Source organism: Suncus etruscus, chromosome 1, assembly GCF_024139225.1.
Source record: "Suncus etruscus isolate mSunEtr1 chromosome 1, mSunEtr1.pri.cur, whole genome shotgun sequence".
Taxonomy (NCBI): Eukaryota; Metazoa; Chordata; class Mammalia; order Eulipotyphla; family Soricidae; genus Suncus; species Suncus etruscus.
The window spans coordinates 47,982,866-48,004,331 of NC_064848.1; the positions used below are offsets into that span (position 1 = coordinate 47,982,866).

At 37.2% G+C, this 21,466-nt stretch overlaps 1 protein-coding gene and 1 non-coding gene across 2 annotated transcripts in view; both read left to right on the plus strand.

Moving 5' to 3' along the window:
* The window catches only part of FOCAD (focadhesin), a 326,609-nt gene that overhangs the window by 277,380 nt on the left and 27,763 nt on the right, over positions 1 to 21,466 (plus strand). The window contains 5 exon segments of the mRNA XM_049769400.1: positions 106 to 228; positions 1,412 to 1,489; positions 2,408 to 2,479; positions 4,938 to 5,040; positions 7,162 to 7,242. Coding sequence (XP_049625357.1) covers positions 106 to 228; positions 1,412 to 1,489; positions 2,408 to 2,479; positions 4,938 to 5,040; positions 7,162 to 7,242 — 457 coding nt within the window.
* LOC126029410 (U6 spliceosomal RNA) lies at positions 16,869 to 16,973 on the plus strand. Its single transcript, XR_007503003.1, has one exon. It is a non-coding gene; the product is annotated as a U6 spliceosomal RNA (small nuclear RNA).

Here is a 21,466-nt window from a genome sequence, read left to right on the forward strand (position 1 = left end):
AAAAAAAGAAAAAAAAAAGAAAAAAAAGAAGAAGTATACATCAGCATTCTTGGTCTGAGCATTTGTTCTTTCTTCCTACCCCTTGTTTTTATTTATTTATAACAGACTTCAGGTTTTGCCCTGGCATTAGGAAACATAGTCCATGGTTTGTCTGTGTGTGGACATGGAAAAGCTGAAGACTTGGGCACCAAACTGCTTCCTGCCTGGATCAAAATTGCTCTAGCAGAGGTAAAGTTGTTTTAAAAAAAAAAAAAACATAAAGAAAAAAGTACTGATTTACAAGACCAGGTATATATTCTATTACAAGAAAATAGCTTACCACATGTGTGTAACTTCAAATAAGAATGTAATTTTATTTAAACAAAAACGTTATTGTAGTTTAGGTAACTTGGTTACTCTAGTCTTTACATTTATGATTTTGGTATACAAAATTACTCACTTTTATCACCACCAGAGTTCTCCACTTTTAATATTTCACCTCTTCCTTTTCCTTCACTCACTCTCCACCCACTATTTGGTAACCTCAGTTTTGTCATCAAAAGATCAATGGCTTATCAAAATTAGGTACTGAAAAAATATAATTATAATACCTTATAAAGAATGTATCCCGTTAGCCTTATAGATTAAAAAAAATACAACTATGAGACCAGACCAGAGTAATAGCACAGTGAGTAGGTCATTTCCCTTAAACACGGCCAACCCAGGTTCAATCGCCACCATTCCATATTGTCCCCTGAGCCTGCCTGGAGTAATTTCTGAGTGCAAAGCTGGAGCTCTGCTGGGTGTGGCCAAAAAGCCAAAGAGAAACAAATAAACAAAAACCTATTTTATTGTTTTTTAAATTTTGAACAATATTGTAAGTTTTGTTGGCTTAATTGCTTGTTTCAGGATTCTTTCAAGTGGTGTTTAGGGTACCAGAGGGCCTATTCCAGTGGTACTTGAGTGAACAGACAAATCGGTCAATGCTGGGCCCTAAGGATGCAGAGTTCCTTGGGCCCGCAGAGTTGGAGATCAGGCCTATTCCTGTGGTGCTTGCTAGTAGTATTTCAGGGCCACCAGGACTACTGGTGTTACTGGCAAAAGAAAGAGCTTTATGATACCAAGATTCAAACTCCTAGCATGAGCCCTGATTGCTGAGCCCTCTCGCCATCCCAATATTATGATATTGGAAACAACAAATAAGAAGCCCTTAATAATAATAAAAAAAAATACCTTTAAATTTCTTGTTTTGTTTAAATCTGCTGCTGTCCCTGGTTCAGTGATTCAGGTATATTAATCTGGTAGATTCAGCACCATTCTGACCACTTATTTCTCTGTGATAAAATACATATGATGAAATGCACATCAAGGACTGTTTCCCTTTTGACATACCCTGATGCTTCTTTTTTTTTTTTTTTTTTTTTTTTTTTAGAACACTCCTACAATGCTTTGTTTGGCAGCTCTTCATGGCATGGTGGCCTTGGTTGGCTCTGAAGCAGATGTAATGCAGGTAAAAAAAAAAGGCGGGGGGGGGTGGAAGATATAAATATGCACATCATTTAAGTATAACAAGAGCAAGATATCTAATTCATCAGAATAGAAAAATAGGTATTTGAATGGTAATAGTTATCTTGGACTTTTCAAAGCTTTAATGTGTGGAAATTTGCTCCTAACCGGATTTTCTTCTATAGAGATTTGGTGGTTTGTAGTAATTTGTGTTATAATGCATATATTTTCACATATAATATATAAACATTTTTGCCTGCTAAGAAAAATGTCAGAACATTAAAAATTAAAATTAATTTATGGAAAACTGTTTGGTATTTATAATTTTGTTTTTTATATAATCATTTTATTCATTTTTTTTTTTTACTTGGGTCACATCCAAGCAATGCTTGAGAGCTGTTCTGACTCGGTGTTGGGAATACAACCACCTTCCTGCATGCAAAGCCCATTACTCTGTCCTTCCAGCCCAAGTGTGTGAAATTGTTTCTTTATTTTAAATACATATTTCAGGGTCCTGAGAGAGAGTACAAAGAGTAAGGCATTTGCGTTGTTCACAGCCAACCCCAATTCAATTCCCAGCACCATAAACTCTGCTGGAAATAGCCCCTGAGCATCACCAATTGTGGCCCAAAAATTAAAAAAAAAATTGTTTTCTATAGTAGACATATGTATATTTAAGCTTACAAGCAATTCCAAAGGGTTTCTTTGTTCATAGTAAAGATTTATTGAGTGGCTACTATATGCCACTCTGAACTTTGCTTAGGAAATAGTAAACAAACGTGAGTCTTTACCCTCAAGAAACATCTTGTGTTTTGAAATATAAGAGTGAGATGATAAATTATCCATAGCTTAGTACACTAGGAATATAACTAGTTACCTTTTTGTGGAAATTTTTGAGTTAGATATTTTATTTTTCTTTCAGCTAAAGTCAGAAGCCATACAGACCTCTCATTTTCAAAACAGACTTAACGAAGTCATTAGAACCTTGACTCAGGTGAGAGATGCTTTGGGTGGGAAAGAAGATACTGAATTTTGTTGTTTCACTGTTCTTCAGGAAAAATGGAAAATCTCTGAAATCATGACATCATTGATTTCAGGGGCTTTTGAGAGAGGCTTTGGCCTCTCTTCTCTAACAAGCATACACTGCCTCACACTTCTCTAACAAGTGTACAAGGAAAGTGAGCATTTATGAGATAACTTAAGTTATCATTAAGTTGTCATTGATTTCCCTTAAAAATTAAAACCTGACCCTGCAAAGAATATCAGGTTCTGGGAAGTAGAACAGAGTAAGTAGAAAGAGATCAAAGGGCTGGGTAGGTATCTAAGCAGAGTTGCCACTCTTGGCCACCACTTCAAATGCCACTGATAAAAGTATTTGGGTAAATAATTGTCAACCTTATTCCTAGCTAAAGAACAGAACAAACAGAATCATCTGCTAAGAGATTATTTTTTATTTTAATTTATTATACAGAATTTGGAAGTGCAGGGATCGGAGTGATGGTGGTAGCAGTAAGGCATCTGCCTTGCTTGCGCTAACCTAGGACAAACCACAGTTGGATCCCTGACATCTCATATGGTCCCCCAAGCCAGGAGCAATTTCTGAGCGCATAGCCAGGGGTAACCCCTGAGTGTCACTGGGTTGGCCCAAAAACCAACAACAAAAAGAATTTGGAAGTACAGAAATAAAAGAAATGAAGAAAATAAAAATCACTGAAGATTCTCCCAACATGAAACAACTGCTATTAAAATTAAAATTTGGTCTTCTTCCTTTCAAGAATTATTTTCAAGAATTCTTTCCTTTTTTTTTTTTTTTGTTTTTTGGGTCACAGGGGTGCGCTCAGGGGTTACTCCCAGCTCCACGCTCAGAAATCCCTTCTGGCAGGCCCTGGGGACCACATGGGATGCCAGGATTTGAACCACCGTCCTTCTGCATGCAAGGCAAATGCCCTAACTCCCTGCTATCTCTCTGGCCCCTATTATTTTTCTTTTAAAATAAATTTATGAGAGAACATGTTGATAGTGATTACTTTAAAATGAAGGGAAAGGTAAGTAGTTTGGTCCTGAGTATAAATGTTTGGTTGAGCCAAGATGTAGAAGGAAAAAGGAAAAGTTCAACTTGAAGGTGTGAGGTAAGTTGTTGAAGGTTTGAGAGGAAGTGAGCTTTATTTGCCTTGGCTTTTAATACCTGCAAATAATGGGCTTGAAAAGAAAAAGTGAAATGTATTGAAGTTTTACACATTAGATAAATTTAGTGGATATGTTCATAAGATGAGGGGGAAAAATGACTCAAGTCATTTAACTATTCTGTGAAATATATTTGACCAATGGAAAAGAACAATGAAAAAAAATACTGGAAATAGACAATACAGATGATTTCTCTGTACAAATGAATTATATAATTAAAAATACACACACAAAAATATTATTTAATTTTACTGTGAAATTACAAAGTTGTTTTTGATTTGGTTTCAAGTACACCAGTTACTTCACCAGTGTCAACTTCCCTCCACAATTTTTATTTTCTTTGTATAGTTTTTATTCTAGTTATTTGTGCTTTTAAATTGCCAGCAAGAGGGGGCCGGGCGGTGGCGCTAGAGATAAGGTGCCTGCCTTGCCTGCGCTAGCCTAGGATGGACCTCGGTTTGATCCCCTGGCGTCCCATATGGTCCCCCAAGCCAGGAGTGACTTCTGAGCGTCACCGGGTGTGGCCTAAAAACCAAAAAAAAAAAAAAAAAAAAATTGCCAGCAAGATTTATCCATGCTAAGCATGCATATGAATATTCTCAAAAAACTTTCTACTGAAACTTAATTATCTATAAATCAGAAGGTTAAGAAAAGTATAAAAGAAATTTTGAGAGGTGGAAAAATTGTCAAGGAAGGCCTCCCAAGCAGGGAACTGAGGGTCCAATGTTTCAGAGCCCAGGCTTGCCTGGCATTGCAGTGCTACTTGAGTCCAATAATACTGGGGCAAAAGGAAACATCCCAGAGGGCATGTGATGCTCAGAACTCCCTACCTTGTACATGCCAGGCATGAGTTCTAGCCCTTTGATGTAGCTGCTTAGCCCCTGAAAACAGATATTTGAAAGGAACTTATTATGAGTGATAAAAAATAGTAAAATATTTAAAAAAGAAAAAAAATCTTCCATTTTAGAGACGTTTACTTCTTTTTGCTTTTTCTAATTCACTTTGAGACCATTCTTATTAGTGAAGCCCGAGACAACCAGGTTCACTTTCTATTGTGTTCAATTGATAGACTGAATTCAGCCACACTTGTTGATCACTACTGTGTTCCACATTTCATATTTATGACACATAATAACTATGTCTTGTCATAGATCTTCCATTAGTAGAAAAGCCACCACTTCCTAAAAGTTGAGTGATTTATTGTGACTCATCTTTCAAAGAATTTGGGTCCTACTCTATCAGTGAACTTTCACACTTTTCATCCATAGGTCATCAGTGTTTCTGGGGTGATTGGTCTTCAGTCAAATGCAATATGGCTTCTAGGACATCTTCATCTATCTACTCTGTCATCAAATCAGAGTAGAACCTCAGGTAAGAATGTAATCAAATAACATTAGGGGTTGGAAGGAGGGAATTACTGACTTGGGAGCCATAGTTGGTTACAATATTAATCTTCTCCACAGCTGTAAATGGGAGGAGTTATAGCAGAGGAAGATGGGTGATGGTGAATTTTTCTGACTTGCTTGGAATCTTTGTAACAATAAGTGGTAGATAGGTATGTGGTTTGAACCTGTCGGCCTCTACAGCCATATTCTCTTCACTCTTTCTCTCGGCCTCACCTTAGAGAACAGTCTAAATATTTAATTCCATCTTTTACAAGTGAAGACTCCGCAACACAGAAATAATGCAGTGAGTAACATTTAACTGTGCATCTCCTGGGGTCAGAGAGATACGACAGGGGGTTAAGGAGTTTTCCTTGAATGCAATCAATCCTCCTAATATGATCCTCAGCATCACATGGTACTCTAAGAAGTGCCTAGAAATCTCTTGATAGTATGGGTCCTAAGCATTTTTGCGGATTCTCACGTTGAACCACCAGCCAGATTGACAAGAATCACTGAAAGAGATCCCTAGGCCCTTTAAGCAACACTTGCCCCCCTTCCACCCCATCCCCAAATATGTTTATTACCTTGGTCTTTAGTTGAAATCCTGGATCTAAATACAGCAAGGTATTTTCTATTTCAAACTCCTCTAGAAAAGCACTATAGAATATAGGCAATCCTCATTGCTTGATTTCTGTTTGCACTGGAGATTTTCTGGGGAAGCCTCACTATAATACCTTGTAGTCTACATCTACTCTGTGGTCTTTGTGGACTTGGATCCACTTTTTTGCTTAGACACAGGCCAGGGAATTAGCCACCTCATGAAAACATAGTTTCGCCTATTTCCTGATAGCTATGCTCTATGGGCAGCATTATTCTGAATATTGGCCACTGTGGTCACTATATCTTAGACATAGATATGGAACACTGTACTCAACATAATGAATTTCAGACAACTGGGAACTATTTTAAGGGAAAAAATCATGTTGGAAACTCCTGGCATTGTTAGTTTTAAATCACAATGCTTTCACAGTATCCTAGTAAAATACATGTTTACTGTGCTGTTGGGTTTTTTCTTTTTCCTCCATAGAATTTTGTTGTATGGGGGTACATGGTTGAGCCTGCAAATATTGAAGACAAGTCATAATGAGTCATCTCACACTCAGGTTTTCTAGAACAAAATGATTATAGGATAGGTCTAGAAAGATATAGCTACTTATTTCTGAAGGAAGTTTTCAAAAGAATCATTCATTATAAAAATCATTTCAAGAAACAATTATTGGGAGTAGGAGGAAAAAAATATCTGAACTACTTACAGAATTCATTCAACATAAATGTTCCAGACCAGCTGCTTCATTTGATTGTTTGGGGTTTTATTTTGTTTTGTTTTGGTTGTTTGTTTGTTTGTTCGTGTACTTTTTCTTCTGGCTTTTGGGCCATACAAGGTGGTAATCAGGATTTATCCCTGGCCCTGTCCCTTAGGAATTACTCCTGTCAGTGGTAAGGAGTAATGGGATGCAATTATATGGGATACCACATATAGAATCAAGGTTGGCCACATGCAATGCAAGTGATCTAATTTCTGTCCTCTCTCCTTGTCATTATTTGATTATTTGTCAATGCTGGTCCCTTAGAACCCCTGAAGTATGAAGTAAGGGAATGACTGGCTACAGTCTATATTTATACTTGTAATTATATATATATAAATTTATGTATATATATATATATATATATCTGATTAGTGAGCTTAGCTCAGAAACCCAGTACTTCTAGACTATTGACCTTTTCAACACTAAGAAGGATGCTACACTGTGGCCCCACTGATATGACAATGTGAAAAGGAATTTGTTTTTACCACTTCAGCAAAGTTTTTCAACCTCTACGAAGCATGCCACCATTTTAGATTTGCTTGCCTAACCTAAGTGATTACTTCAAGACCAGTCACTTAATCTAATAGAATTAGTTGCAGCCACAGAGTATTGTGCTCAGATTAATGGTATAAACATCTCTGCTTTGTCTCTAGGTTGATATGGCAGCATGAGATCATTATCTCTCCTTCATTAGTCGCGCCAAGTTCACTAGCTAATTTGATCATTTTCTGTCTCCACAGTTCCTACTGACTACAGCTATTTGCCTGAAAGCAGTTTAATTAGAGCAGCCATTGGCTTCTTCATTGCGGGTGGAAAAAAAGGCAAGTGAGCACATTTCTTGAATTTTATTCCTCTTTTTTTACATGCTGTACCATGCAGTTCTACAGAAGGAATGAATCTTTTCTTCTGCTAGTCCATCTTTGCAATAGAGGTCATCAGGATGACAACTTCAATGAATAGTACATAAACATCTACAGTGTGTGGCCTCCAGGCATCACCATATCTGACTTGTGGGAGGTCTAAAAAGACCATCATTGTTGATTTAGTAATTTTGAAAGTATAAGTTCAATTTAACTTGTCAACTTCGAGTTGAGGTGATGTAAAAAGAAATAAACCATCTAAAGTACAGTTTGTATTAAACCCTATTTAGAATTAGATCTGCTCTCTGAACTTTGATCATTCTGGCAGTTGGAGTGGCGGTGTGGGGGGGGTGTTGGTGTGTTTTTTTTATTTTGGTTTGGCTTGGTTTGGTTTGGCTTGGTTTGGTTTGGTTTGGTTTATGGGTCACACTTGGCAGCACTCAGGGCTTCCTCCTCGTTCTACACTCAGAAATCGCTTCTGGCAGGCACGGGGGACCATATGGGATGCCAGGATTCGAACCACTGCCTGTCCTGAATCTGTGACGTGCAAGATGATCTGTGCTATATCTCTAGTGTTTTTTAAATTATTGTTGTTGCTATTTACTTGGATTATTTTAGTTTGTTTTGGAGCCACACCCAGCAGTTTTTCAGGGGCCATTTCTAACAGTGATTGGGGAGCTATGTGATGGTGGGGGATCTAACCCAGATCTCCTGTATGGAAAACATGCATTCAATCCTATACCAACTCTGAACTAAATCTAGATTTTAATTTTTACGTTGTATCCTTTTTCTCTGCAAACACTTGTCCTTTTGTGGTTCTTTACTGCTGCTGTCTTTCACCTTAGAGCAAAAGGAACCTGAAGACAGGTATTGAATACTCTTTGTTTTTAATTGGAGCCAGAATGATACCATCAGTTATTAAATCAATACCATAAATGCACATATACAAAAAAGGAAAAATTAGATCCAAATTATACATGTACTCATGGCTCAGAACAAGTTACAGTCGTGTAATACCTTTTCATTCATATTTACTAACATCAATTTTCCTAGGACTGGTGAAGTTTAGCTGGCCAAAACAGGTGCATCTATCAAACAATATCATGACAATTAAGGGGAAAAATAAGTTTTAAATCAAACTAAAGTAAAACGTTAAGAAAAATTGAGGAAGTAACTTTGCCTAATGAAGGTCTTATAGGAATGAAATCTTGGTATTAGAAAGGAATGCAGATTACATCATCTGGTATTTCACTAGATATGGTGGGGTCTTGAAAATTTCTGAATATACACTATTATAATTTGGAGATTTCCTTATTTTCTGGAGTCCTAAAAATTGTGCTGTTGCTTCAGATTTGCTTTTATATTCCTTGAGCAAAAATTGGCATGTGATTATTCCATTGTCTTACATATATGTTATAAATATAAACTATATTATACATAAAAATGAGTTAATTGTCCATATGACTGTAAATTGACCATTCTTAAGATAGCCTAATTGAAGTTTTCTTTATTAATAAGAGTCTCTGCATTCTTTATTTACTAAATGAATTTTAACATTTTCACGACAAATAATTTGAGGAATATATTTTTCCAGTTTTTGTATGCACACTCATACTTTATAATAATTTTTACATGATTGATAATGTGATATATTTCAATGAATGATTAAAAAGTTCTTAGATCAAATGAAAAACTACTTTTCCTCTCAGTAAATAAAGTGCCACTTTGGCTCCCCAGATCTTATCTTTCTTTTCTTTTCTTTCTTTCTTTCTTTCTTTCTTTCTTTCTTTCTTTCTTTCTTTTCTTTTCTTTCTTTCTTTCTTTCTTTCTTTCTTTCTTTCTTTCTTTCTTTCTTCTTTCTTTCTTTCTTTCTTCTTTCTTTCTTTCTTTCTTTCTTTCTCTCTCTCCTCTCTCATCCTCTTTCTTTCTTTCTTTCTCTCTCTCCTCTTTCTTTCCTTTCTTTCTTTCCTTCTTCTTTCTTTCCTTTCTTTTCTTCTTCTTCTTTCTTTCTTTCTTCTTCTTTCCTTTGTTCTTTCTCTTTCCTTTCTTTCCTTTCTCTTTCTTCTTGTTGGCATCTTGTCAAAAATTAATTTTCTCTAAATCTTAGGAGAGATTCTTAGTTAACTGTAACATTTTTATGATTACACAGTTGTCATGGCACAACAGGAAATGTTCTGCTCTAAAATTGAAAATCAGGTGGAACTGGCATCAAGGATGTTATATGCAATCTTGTGGAAAGCTATTTTAAAATAGATAAATGAAGTTTATTAAAACATGCCATATTACTGATCAGATTTTAGGTATTTTCAGATTGTGGGAGAGAGCTGCCTTCTTGTCAGGTTTGCTGGACTAAATTCAGAGAAAAAAAATCTATTCAGCCTTACACATTACTAATGATGACCCCAGAGGAGTGGGGGCCGTGGGAGGCTGACCTCCGCCTCGGAAGCCCATTTACAAAAACAAAACCAGACCCTGCTCTATGGGGCTAAATGGGATGGCCAAATGTGGAGGTGTGCATGCAAACGAGTGTTTTCTTCTTCAATATGCCCAGCTCATTTGAATTTTAATAACTCCCTTCTGAAGCAGCTTTTGAGTTTAAATGTCTGGATGTCACTCACCACAGCCCAGTGGGGCTGCTGATAGGAAGGATGACAACTTTGGTAAGCTCTTTTGAGAGAGATGGCTCAGAGAATAAAAATTATGCTTGACATGGGAGTAAAGAAAAAACTTTAGCTAGATATGACTTCATTACCTCGGTGTGCTATTTGAACAACTCAGAAGAGAGTGGAAAAATATATTGCATTATCCCTGATCGACACTTAGTCTAGGATGAGATTGGATATTGGAATTTCAATTTAGCCAATCAAAATTGAGGTAGTGAGTTTATTAATCTACTTTCAAATACTTGGCTTTTCTTACCATGGATTATTTCACTTGAATACTTTTGTGATAGAATATTCAGGATATTGTATCCACTTCAAACATGCCTGCATTTTAAAAACATAGCAAATAGATGAAATTCTTTTCCGATTTTAGGCTTTAATTAACCATTTTTGCACTTAACTACTTTTCTTTATCATATAGATTCTCTTTCTTCCTTAACTGTCCTTGCCTTTTCCTAGCAGATGTATTGTTTATTTGTATGTATTATTTGGACACTTGGGTATTATCTATTCCTATGATCATTTCTCTATTAGGATAGCTTAAATTTGCTCAACATGTACCTAGTCTATTAGCTCTATATGAAATTTATTTTTCCCCCCTTAAAGGCCTCTAAATTTCAATTCTTATTTTTGCCTATTTTTCTCATTTATTCTATTTCCCAATTTCTGTTTTTTTTGTTTGTTTTGGTTTTGTTTTTGGGTCACACCCAGCAGCACTCAGGAGTTTCTTCTGGCTCCATGCTCAGAAATCGCTCCTGGCAGACTCAGGAGACCATATGGGATGTGGGGATTCGAACCACCATCCTTCTGCATGCAAGGCAAACACCTTACCTCCATGCTATCTCTCTGGCTCCATTTTCCCCCCCAATTTCTGATCATTATAGTCTCTCTCTCTCTCTCACACACACACACCCCACACACACACCCGGTGACACTCAACAGTTATTCCTGGATATATGCTCAGAAATTGCTCCTGGTTTGGGGGACCATATGGGATGCCAGGGGATTGAACCGTGGTCTGTCCTAGGGGACCATATGGGATGCCAGGGGATTGAACCGTGGTCTGTCCTAGGTTAGTGCAGGCAAGGCAATGCCTTACCACTTGCATCACCAATCTGGCCCCTATATGGTCTCTAGATATCATATTGCATTTAGAGTCTCTGAAGATTTCATTTTTTTATAATATGTTTAGATGGTTTTTAAGGTATTTAATAAAGATAGTAATTTTTTTTTGGTGCTAGCATTAGATATTTTACATAATAAAACTTTCTTAATTGTCACTGGGGATGTGACTAGCACTTTTTACAATCTTTTTCATTAGATTTAGAGTTACAATAAAACCTATATTTTGGGGGGCTGAAGCGATAGCACAGTGGGTAGTATATTTGCTTTGCACCTGGCCGACCCAGGTTCGATCTCTGGCATCCATATGGTCCCCATGCTTGCCAGGCCTGATTTCTGAGCACAAAACAGGAGTAACCCCTAACTGGTGCCAATTGTAACCCAAACCAAATTTTTTAAAGTATATTTGAGGCTGGAAAGATAGAAAAAACAGTTACAGTATTTGCTTTGCATGTGGCTGACCCAGTACATCCTATATGATCTTTCCTGAGCAGTTCCAGAAGTAATCCTTGAGTGCAAAGCCAGACTAGCCCTTGAACAGTACAGGTTTGGCCCCAAAACCAAATACAACACACACACACACACACACACACACACACACACATACACACATACTTTTGAGCAGTGTATTTAAACAATTGCAATAATTTCATTAAGAATGATTATTTTATTCTTTTTTTTTTTAATAAACAAAATCCTTAATTGAATCACCATGAGATACATAGTACAAAGTTGTTCATGATTGAGTTTTCAGTCACATTTCCTGCCACTAATGTCCTCAATTTCCCTCCAACCCTCACTAACTGCCCTCTACACCTGTCTGCCTCAGTGGCTGACATCTCTCTCTCTCTCACTCCCTCTCATTCACTCACTCATTCTCTCTTTTTTATTCCTTTTAGGCACAGATTTGTAATATTGTAATTTGTAATATTACTACTAAAGGGATATCATGCATATCACTTTATCTCCGTTCAGCAATCCTTTTTTTTTTTTTTCTTCAGCAGTGCTCATTTTCAACTATCATTGTCATAGTGGTCCTTTCTTCTCTGCCCTAACTGCACTCCCCTACTATTTGTGGCAAGCTTCCTATCATGGACTGGTCTTCCTGGCACCTGGTCTTTTTCTCTTACTTTTGGATATTAATACCATACCATGTTTTTTTTATATCTCACAAATGAGTGAAAGAATGATTATTTCATTCTTATTATGAATTTTTATCAGTGATCTGTACATAATATTAGTATCTTAAGTATGGGCAAATCTCTTTTAATCATATATTAAGCATTGACAAATCTATTACCCCTTCATTTCTGGACTTATTAGCATGATATGTAATTGTTGAGGAACCTAGCCCAAGAACAGTACTTGTCAACTGAGTATTAACTGATTGATAGTAGAGAGATCTCATTTTTATGCATGAATTTTTGCATTGGTAGACAAAATTGTGTTTTTAAATATTTTATTTTTCGGTTTTTGGACCACACCAGGCAGCACGCAGGGGTTACTCCTGATTCTGTGCTCAGAAATCGCCCCTGGCAGGCTTGGGGAACCATATGGGATGCTGGAATTGAACCCAGGTCTGTCCCAGATTGGCAGCATATAAGGTAAAGCACCTACTATGATTGTACTATCACTCTAGTCCCTGTTTTAAATATTTTATACATTTAGTAATTGCTATCTATATAATTCTTTTTAAATACAGTATTATAGGGGATGGAGCAGTGCTGCAAGCGTAAGCCTTGCTCGCGTTAGCCTAGGACGAACTGCAGTTCAATGCCCCGGAGTCCCATCTGGTCCCCCAAGCCAGGAGCGATTTCTGAGCGCATAGCCAGGAGAAACCCCTGAGGCGTCACCAGGTGTGCCCCCCCCCCTCAAAAAAATAGTGTACTAGGGACAGAGCGGTAGTGCAGTGTTAGGGCACTTCGCCTTGCATAGGGCTGACTCAGGATGGACCTTGTTTCAATCCCTGCATCCCATGTGGTCCCTCAAGCCAGGAGCGATTTCTGAGCGCATATCCAGGAGTAACCCCATGAGCATCACCGGTGTGGCCCCAAAACAAAACAAATCAGTGTGTTGTAATGGGCCAGAGTGATAGTACAGTGGTAGGGCAGTTGCCTTGCACACAGCTGACCTGGAAAGGACCCAGGGTTTTGATCTCCCAGCATCCCATATGGTCCCCGAGGCCTGCCAGGAACAATTTCTGAGTGCAGAGCCAGGGAGTAACCCTTGACACCACCAGGCCCTAATCCAAAAAACTAAAATATAATAGTGTTATAGGGACCAAGAAAGATATTGCAGCCTTGCACACAGCCAACCCTGGTTCAATCCCCAATATCACATATGGTCCTTTAAGCACTACCAGGAGTGATTCCTGAGTAATAGAGCAAAGAGTAACCCCTGAGCATTACTGGGTGGGACACCCCAAAAAATAGTATTATAAATGAACACATATTTTTATTAATAATATAATTTTTATTTTGATCATAGTGGCTTACATATTGTTGACAATAATATTTTAGGTACATGGTAACTTAATATCAGGGTGATTCCCATCACTAAATTGTTCTCCCTCCAACTCCGTTCTCATCCTACCCTCCCTTATCTTCCTCCCTCACCCCGGGGCTGTGAGAATACGTGGTCTCCTCTGTGCCTAACTGCTATTTAGTGGTCTTACACCTGTTTGGACTTGGTAACTTCCTTATTCCTCCTGTAACTGGGAGGTGGGACTATATAGATAAAGTTTCATTGGTTTTGTTTGAAGAAGAGAAAAGTAATAAACTGGGGTAAAAAATCAAATACGCCAAAAAATTGGTCCGTAGTCCTTCTAGAGGCTCTCATCATTGGGTTTGAGAGACGAAGGGGGAAAAGGTGAATCACTCCAACAGTACAAAAAGAAGTGTCTAATAAAATTTCCAGTGAGCACTTCAACAATAAAGGTAAGCACCCACATAAAAGCCATGATCTTGAGATAAAAATATGCAGAGCACATTAAGAAAGAAAAGAAAGGAAGAAAATAAATATATAAAATATAAATGGAGACAACAACTTCAATAGCCTCATCAAAACAATGAAATCGACAAAACTAGATAGATAAAAAAAAAAAAGGAGAAAAATTGTTTTGTGCTTTTTTTTTTTTTCCCTCCTGCACAGGCACAGTAAATATTGGGGTCATTCGAAAAGGAATTCCCTTGGCCTAAGAGCTACAGGGTTTCTCGCACCCTTGAGTATATTTCATGGGATTAACTATAGACTCCTTACAGGTTCATTTACTCTCCCTTGGTGCTTTTGTGCTGTTTGGAAGACTTCTGCCCCACCCTGGGTGATAAAGTCAGACCTCTGTATCTAAAGATCTTGTTTCTGCACAAGTCAAGGGGTGGGACTTATGATGAAGTCTTTCTTTGTGGTTCTAAGAAGTTCTGCTCCCTCAGTGTCATTTTAATCCATCTTTCTGTGGTTGGTGGTTCTTGGTCTTTGCGTTGATCCTAGGATGTTTTCAGAAGACACATTCTGTTGCAATTATCTCAGACAGATCTTTGGAACTGGAGATCATGGTTGTGTTGTGCAGGCATAGCTCAAACTCTAGACTAGGGCCTTTTTTTTTTTTTTTTTTTTTTTTTTTTTGTGGTTTTTTGGTTTTTTGGGCCACACCCTGCGATGCTCAGGGGTTACTCCTGGCTGTCTGCTCAGAAACAGCTCTGGCAGGCACGGGGGACCATATGGGACACCGGGATTCGAACCAACCACCCTAGGTCCTGGATCGGCTGCTCTGCAAGGCAAACACCACTGTGCTATCCTCTCCGGGTCCAGACTAGGGCTTTTTTATGGTCCAAGGGATACATACAGTCCGGGTCATAGTTCTATCAGCCAGTCATCTGTAGATCGTATTAAGGATATCCCAGATGGGATTTGTTTCCTGTAGCTGTTTTTATACTGAGTTTTAATATGATAGTGAAATAATAATCACCTATACTTTCATAGCTGCATTAGATAGTCTGATATGTTCCTCTAGATGTATGTTTTATAAGAAATCAAATTTATGTTGAAAATACATCATTATTTTATAGTCTTATTTCCGATAATTTAACAAGTTTTTATAAAAAGATAATCATCACTCTTCTTCAAAAGGAGGCTTGGGGAAGGAAATGATCAAAATTCTTATAGCATCACTTTCTAGACATTTGTTTATTATATATATTATTTGTTTGTTTTGAGCTCGGGGACAACACCCTTCCAAGTTCAAGGGATTACTTTCAGCTTGATATTCAGGAATCACACTTAGTGCCGCTCCGGGGCCATATGATGGTAGGGATTCAACCCAGACCTCCCATAAGCAAAGTAGGCACTCTGACCCATTGAGCTAAGATATCTCTAGTCCCTGTTCTGAGAGTGCTAGATTTCTGTATGAAAACATTTGAAAGAAAACTCACCAATTAACTCAAGATTATTTTTTTTTGTTTTGTTTTTGGGCCACACCCAGCATTGCTGAGGGGTTACTCCTGGCTATCTGCTCAGAAATAGCTCCTGGCAGGCACGGGGGACCATATGGGACACCGGGATTCGAACCAACCACCTTTGGTCCTGGATCGGCTGCTTGCAAGGCAAACACCGCTGTGCTATCTCTCCGGGCCCAACTCAAGATTCTTAACATATTATTTTTTATTGTAAATACCATAAAAATATTAGAAATAAGGAAAGGCATCAATTATCCTAAGACTCTTTAATAGATACCATCACTTTTAGTCTTTTTGATATTTCATATTTATGTATTCATGATTTTACTTATTACTTGTATTTTTATATATTGCTATAAACATGTTCCTATTATTAATTATTTTCTATCTAGAGACTATCTCTACACGTGGCCTTCACTAGAATATATTCTCGGGAATATATTAGTTGGTGAGTCTGAGACAGTAAAGATGATGTTGCCTCATTGGTTTTCAAGTAATTTTACCTGATTTCAGCATTTCAGCTCTATAGGAATATGCAAATCATCTTTCATAAAAGTCTAAGGCACTGAAGACACACTAGTTGGGTTTATACTTCACATCTTACCAGCTTTTTTTTTTTTACATACTTTGACGAGGTCTTTAAATCATTATAGATTACTTCTATAAAGAGGACGAACTCGTTTAATCTTTTTTATAGAATGTCTTTCTATAAGAACTGAGTCACTTTTGTTAATAATATTTAGAAAAGAAAGGATAACACTTTCTGGTTATATTATAAAGAAACCAACATAGAGATAAACAAATGCCAATAGGAAAACCAGTCAGGTATAAAATGATACCTTACAACTGTTTTAATTTGCATTTTATTTCCAGCTGGAACATACATTTTTGCGTGAATTTGCTAATTGAGAGCTTTCTTATAGTTTTATTAAATTTTAAAGTTTCTTTTAAAACATTGCCTTTTCTTTACATATTATAATGGGATAATTTGCAAAAATAATTATTCTATTCTTTCATCCAGAAACCTAGCAGTCCAGTTTCTCATTAGAAAGAAAATTCTAATTCAGATTTTCATTCTGCATTGACTTGCCTATGTTTTCTTCAGTCTCCTTTGACCTGAAACAATCTTTCAGTTGTTCTTTGACTTTCAGAATTTAGCATGTTTTAAGGTTAGAATCCATTTCTTCCATGGAGAATCTTGATCTTGAACTTCCCTGATTCTCATATGGGAGTGGTGATGTCTTCTCTGGCCAGACCATCACAGGTGGGACACTCTTCTATTGCATCCCGTCAGTTGACACATGCTATCATTTTCAACCAGAATATTGCTTTTTTCTTTTATTATCAATAAGTATGTTGTGGTGCTCACATATACTAAAATTGGAATGATACAGAGAACATTAGCAAAGCTCCAGTTTAGGATGACACACAAATTCGTGAAGCATTCCATATTTAAAAAAAAAAAAAAAAGATATTCTGAGACCTCATGAATAGCCTATTTTGGAGAGGAGTTTCTTGGGAATTGGCACATAGTTGTTCTCAGGACTATTCCTGGCTCTGTACTTACGGATCATTCCTAGTGGCCTTGGGTTTGCCAGGGATAGACCACCCTACCCACTATCCTACTGCTCTAGCCCCTTTTTTATTTCTACATTTTGCTTATTTTTAGTTAGTATGTTAAGAGGTTTTTTTGTTTTTAATATTTTCTTTATTGACATGTGCTTACCAAATGGTGATTTGTTTTTTAATTTCACAGCTTCTTGGTGTTAAGACAAACAAGAATATTTGTGTGTCTTGTAACTGTGAATATCTTTGAGGTATTTGGTCTTAAAACAATATATTATACCCAGTTTTAGGATTTGACATTGTGTCAAAAACAGTTTATGGCAGGAGACTGTCTGTCCCCCAAAATATGCTCTTCTTTATATTGTCTCTTTATCTTATCTAAAGAGTTATCTCTACTGTGTTTCTAAGGATCTTTGTTGAGACAATTCCTATTCATCTTTTCCAGCTTGATAGAAATATCCTTTCTTCTCTCCTGGGATAAGGTGGGTGTGTGGCTCAGAAGGGTTTGATGTTTGACATGCCATTGTAGATGTCTCTACAGTGCAGCCTCCGAAAAAACAGGGTTGCTGAAACCCTGGTAGTAATATTATCTATCTTCAGACCTAAAAGGTTTGGGAGGTACCAGAATGCACCTGGGTGTGTGCCCAGGCAGACTTTGAAGCATTCCTGCCATAAGACCTAGACCTCTTATGAGGCTGTCTAAAACAAACAAACAAACCTTTCAATGAGACTTGGACTGATTGTCCATGTGCTGACTGCATCTATGACAGGATCAAGCATACTGAGGAGAAGAAAATTTTGAAAGGGTTGTAGGTACAAGCACAAAGTCAGCAAGTTAAATTTTTAAAAATGAAACTTGTCTAGGTAATAAAAATGTCAAAAGGCTTAAAAATATTTTTAATTATTAAAAATTGAGCATTTTTCATAGAAGAAAAGAATTTCTTAGAGTTCTTAGAATAGTGTGGATTTCCTATGAGAAACTTTTTTATGTTTTTCATAGTACTTTACACACATGTAATTATTTGCTTAATTATTTATACTCCTTTGTTTAAAGTCTATCTGTTCCATTTGACTGCAGTTTCCTCAAGGGCAAGAAGAACATCTGTGTTTTCTCCTAAATACTTAGAATAGACTACTTGGCATGCACTAATTTTCATATATTTGTTGAGCTGCAGCCTTAAGTATGTATTCTAGCTAATTCTAAACGTGGTTGCTTCTAAGCAGTTGGGAAATAAGAAGGTAAAAAAGACATGTGTACACTACATAAGCAGTGAGCTGGTTATAGGGAATATACCCACCAACAGAGTAGCTTCTAGCCCTTTTGTTACAAATTTTACACATGTGTATGATATCAGATATCTGATCTTTCCTGCCACCAAAGTTGGCTTGATGATGAATGTCTTTGTAATTCATTATGTTCAGATAATGCCATTTATATCAGGGTTCTTTGAGGCTGTCAACTGGATGAAAGATCTAAAACAACTTTGTATCCATATTTTAAAACATCTGGATCCTTTTAGAAACTACCATCAAGTCCTCTCAGTCCCACAATTATTGTCTGTAAAGCATTATGCTATTCATATTTTTAAAACACTTGTCTTTAAGATAAGGCACTATAATCAGGAATCTGATTATTCCTCTTGCTTAAATTTGGATTCTTGTGTCCAGTGTTGAAAACCTCTAGGGAAGGAGTGATAGGCTCCTTTCATTGTACGGAATCAGGAATTTTCTTCCCATACCCCACTTCAACCCCAAATATATGAAACAGTATTTTTTCTGTTCTTAATAGTCATTTTAATTTCTTATATTCCAGTTTGTCAGATTTTTTTCCTGCAAATGTAGTGGGAAATTTTAGTACTTCTAATTATAGTATGCTGCATTTATTATCTACCTTTATATTTATTTTAAATAATTTGCATTTAAAGAACTATGATTTGGGGCCGGTGTAGTGGCGCTAGAGGTAAGGTGTCTGCCTTGCCAGCAGTAGCCTTGGACGGATCGCAGTTTGATCCCCCCGGCATCCCATTTGGTCCCCCAAGCCAGGAGCGACTTCTGAGCGCATAGCCAGGAGTAACCCCTGAGCATCACCAGGTGTGGCCCAAAAAACAAAAAACAAACAAAAAAACAAAAAAACTGATTTACAAAGTTATTGATAGTTGAGTTTAGTCATATAATATTCTAACAACCAATCTCTGAGTGGGGAGTTGACTCATGTTTTTATTTTTGTTCTTATTTTTTTTTGGTTTTTGGGTCACACCCGGCATTGCTCAGGGTTACTCTTGGCTCTATGATCAGAAATTGCCCCTGGCAGGCCCTGGGCGACCATAAGGGATGCCGGGATTCAAACCACTGTCCTTCTGCATGTGAGGCAAATGCCTTACCTCCATGCTATCTCTCTGGCCCATGTTTTTATTTTTTATGCTGTTTTAATTCCTACTGCTTTGAAGTACAGTTTAAAGTTGGGGAAAGTGATGCTCCCTATCATTTTTTGTGTTTGTGTGTGTGTGTGTGTGTGTGTGTTTTAACTAAGGATTGCTTTAGCAGTTTGTAAATGTTTATTGTTCCAAATGAATTTCAAGAGTGTTTGATCCACTTCTTTGAAAAATGTCATGGGTATTCTTATAGGGATTGCATTAAATCTGTATAATTCTTTGGGAAGTATTGCCATTTTAATTATGTTAATCCTCCTGATCCAAGAGCAGGTTATATGTTTCCACTTCTTAGTGTCCTCTTTTATTTCATTTTGGTTTTGGTTTTGGTTTTGGTTTTTGGGCCACACCTGGTGACGTTCAGAGGTTTCTCCTGGTTGTGTGCTCAAAAATCGCTCCTGGCTGGGGGGACCATATGGGATGTGGGGGATTGAATCGCAATCCGTTCTAGGTCAGCCTCATGCAACCGCCCTACCACTGCACCACTGCTCCAACCCCTTCTTTAATTTCTTGAAACAGTATTTTGTAGCTTTCTTTGTATAGGTTTTTCACGTCTTTTAATTAAATTGAATCCAAGTTACTTTATTTTCTGAGACACAATTTGAGTGGGATTATATTTTATATTTTTTTCTTATCTTTCAGTATTTGTGTACAACAAATCCATGGGGCTTTTTTGTGTATATTTTGTAGCCTGAAACTTTACTATACAAGTCTATTGTTTCTAGAAGCTTTTTTTTATACTCTTTAGGATTTTTTAGGTACAGTATCATGTCATCTTCAGAGAGCTAGAGATTGACTTATTTACTATCTGGATGCCCTTGATATCTTTTTCTTCCCTAATTGCTATGGCAAGTACTTCCAGTACTATATAGAATAGAAGCTGCCAGAGGGGCAACTTTGTCTTGTGCCAGATCTTAGAGGAAAGGCCTTTAGTTTTTTTTACCCTATTGAGTATGATGCTTGCAATGGGTTTGTGGTGAATGGTTTTTGACAATATTGAGGAAAGATCCTTCAATTCCCACCTTGTTGAGAGTTTTTATTACGAATGAGTGTTGGACCTTATTGAATGCTTTCCATGCATCTATTGGTATAATCATATGATTTTTGTTTTTCCTTTGTTTGATATAGTATATTAGATTGATTGACTTGCATATATTAAATCATCCATGTATCATGGAATGAATCCTACTTGGTTATGGTGTATAACCTTTTTGATGAAGTAATTGTTAGATTCTATTTGCTGTAATTTTGTTGAGGATTTTTACAACTGTGTTCATCCAGAAAATGAGTATTTTTTTTTTTGGTAGTGTGTCTTTGCTTTTGGTGTCAGGGTGATGCGTCATAGAAACTGTTTGGGAGTGTTTCTGCTTCTTAAGTTTCCTGGAAGAGATTGAAAAGGATTGGCTGTAGGTCCTCTTTAAATGTTTGAAAGAATTCAGGCCACAGCTATAGCACAGCAATAGGGTGTATGCCTTGCACATAGTGACCGGGGACAGGCATGGGTTTGATCCCTGACATCCCTTATGTTCCCATAGCCTACCAGTAACAATTTCTGAGTGCAGAGCTGAGGTAACCCCTGAAAGCTGCTGGGTGTAGCCTAAAAATTTTAAAAAAAAGTTTGAAAGAATTCACTAGTGAATCCACTGGGCTTAGAGTTTTGTTTTAGGAAAGCCTTTTGATTATCATTTCAATTTCCTCAGTCATGATAGGTCTGTTCAAGTATTCCAGATCAACTAGGCTCAACTTTGGGAGTCCAGAAATGTATAATTTCTTCTGGGTCCTTTTGTTTTTGGCATAAAGATTCTCAAAGTAATCTCTGATTACCCTTTGAATTTCTGTAGTATCTATAGTGACATCCCCCTTTTCTTTTCTTTCCTTTTTTTTTTTTTTTTTTGGTTTTTGGGCCACACCCGGCGGTGCTCAGGGGATACTCCTGGCTGTCTGCTAAGAAATA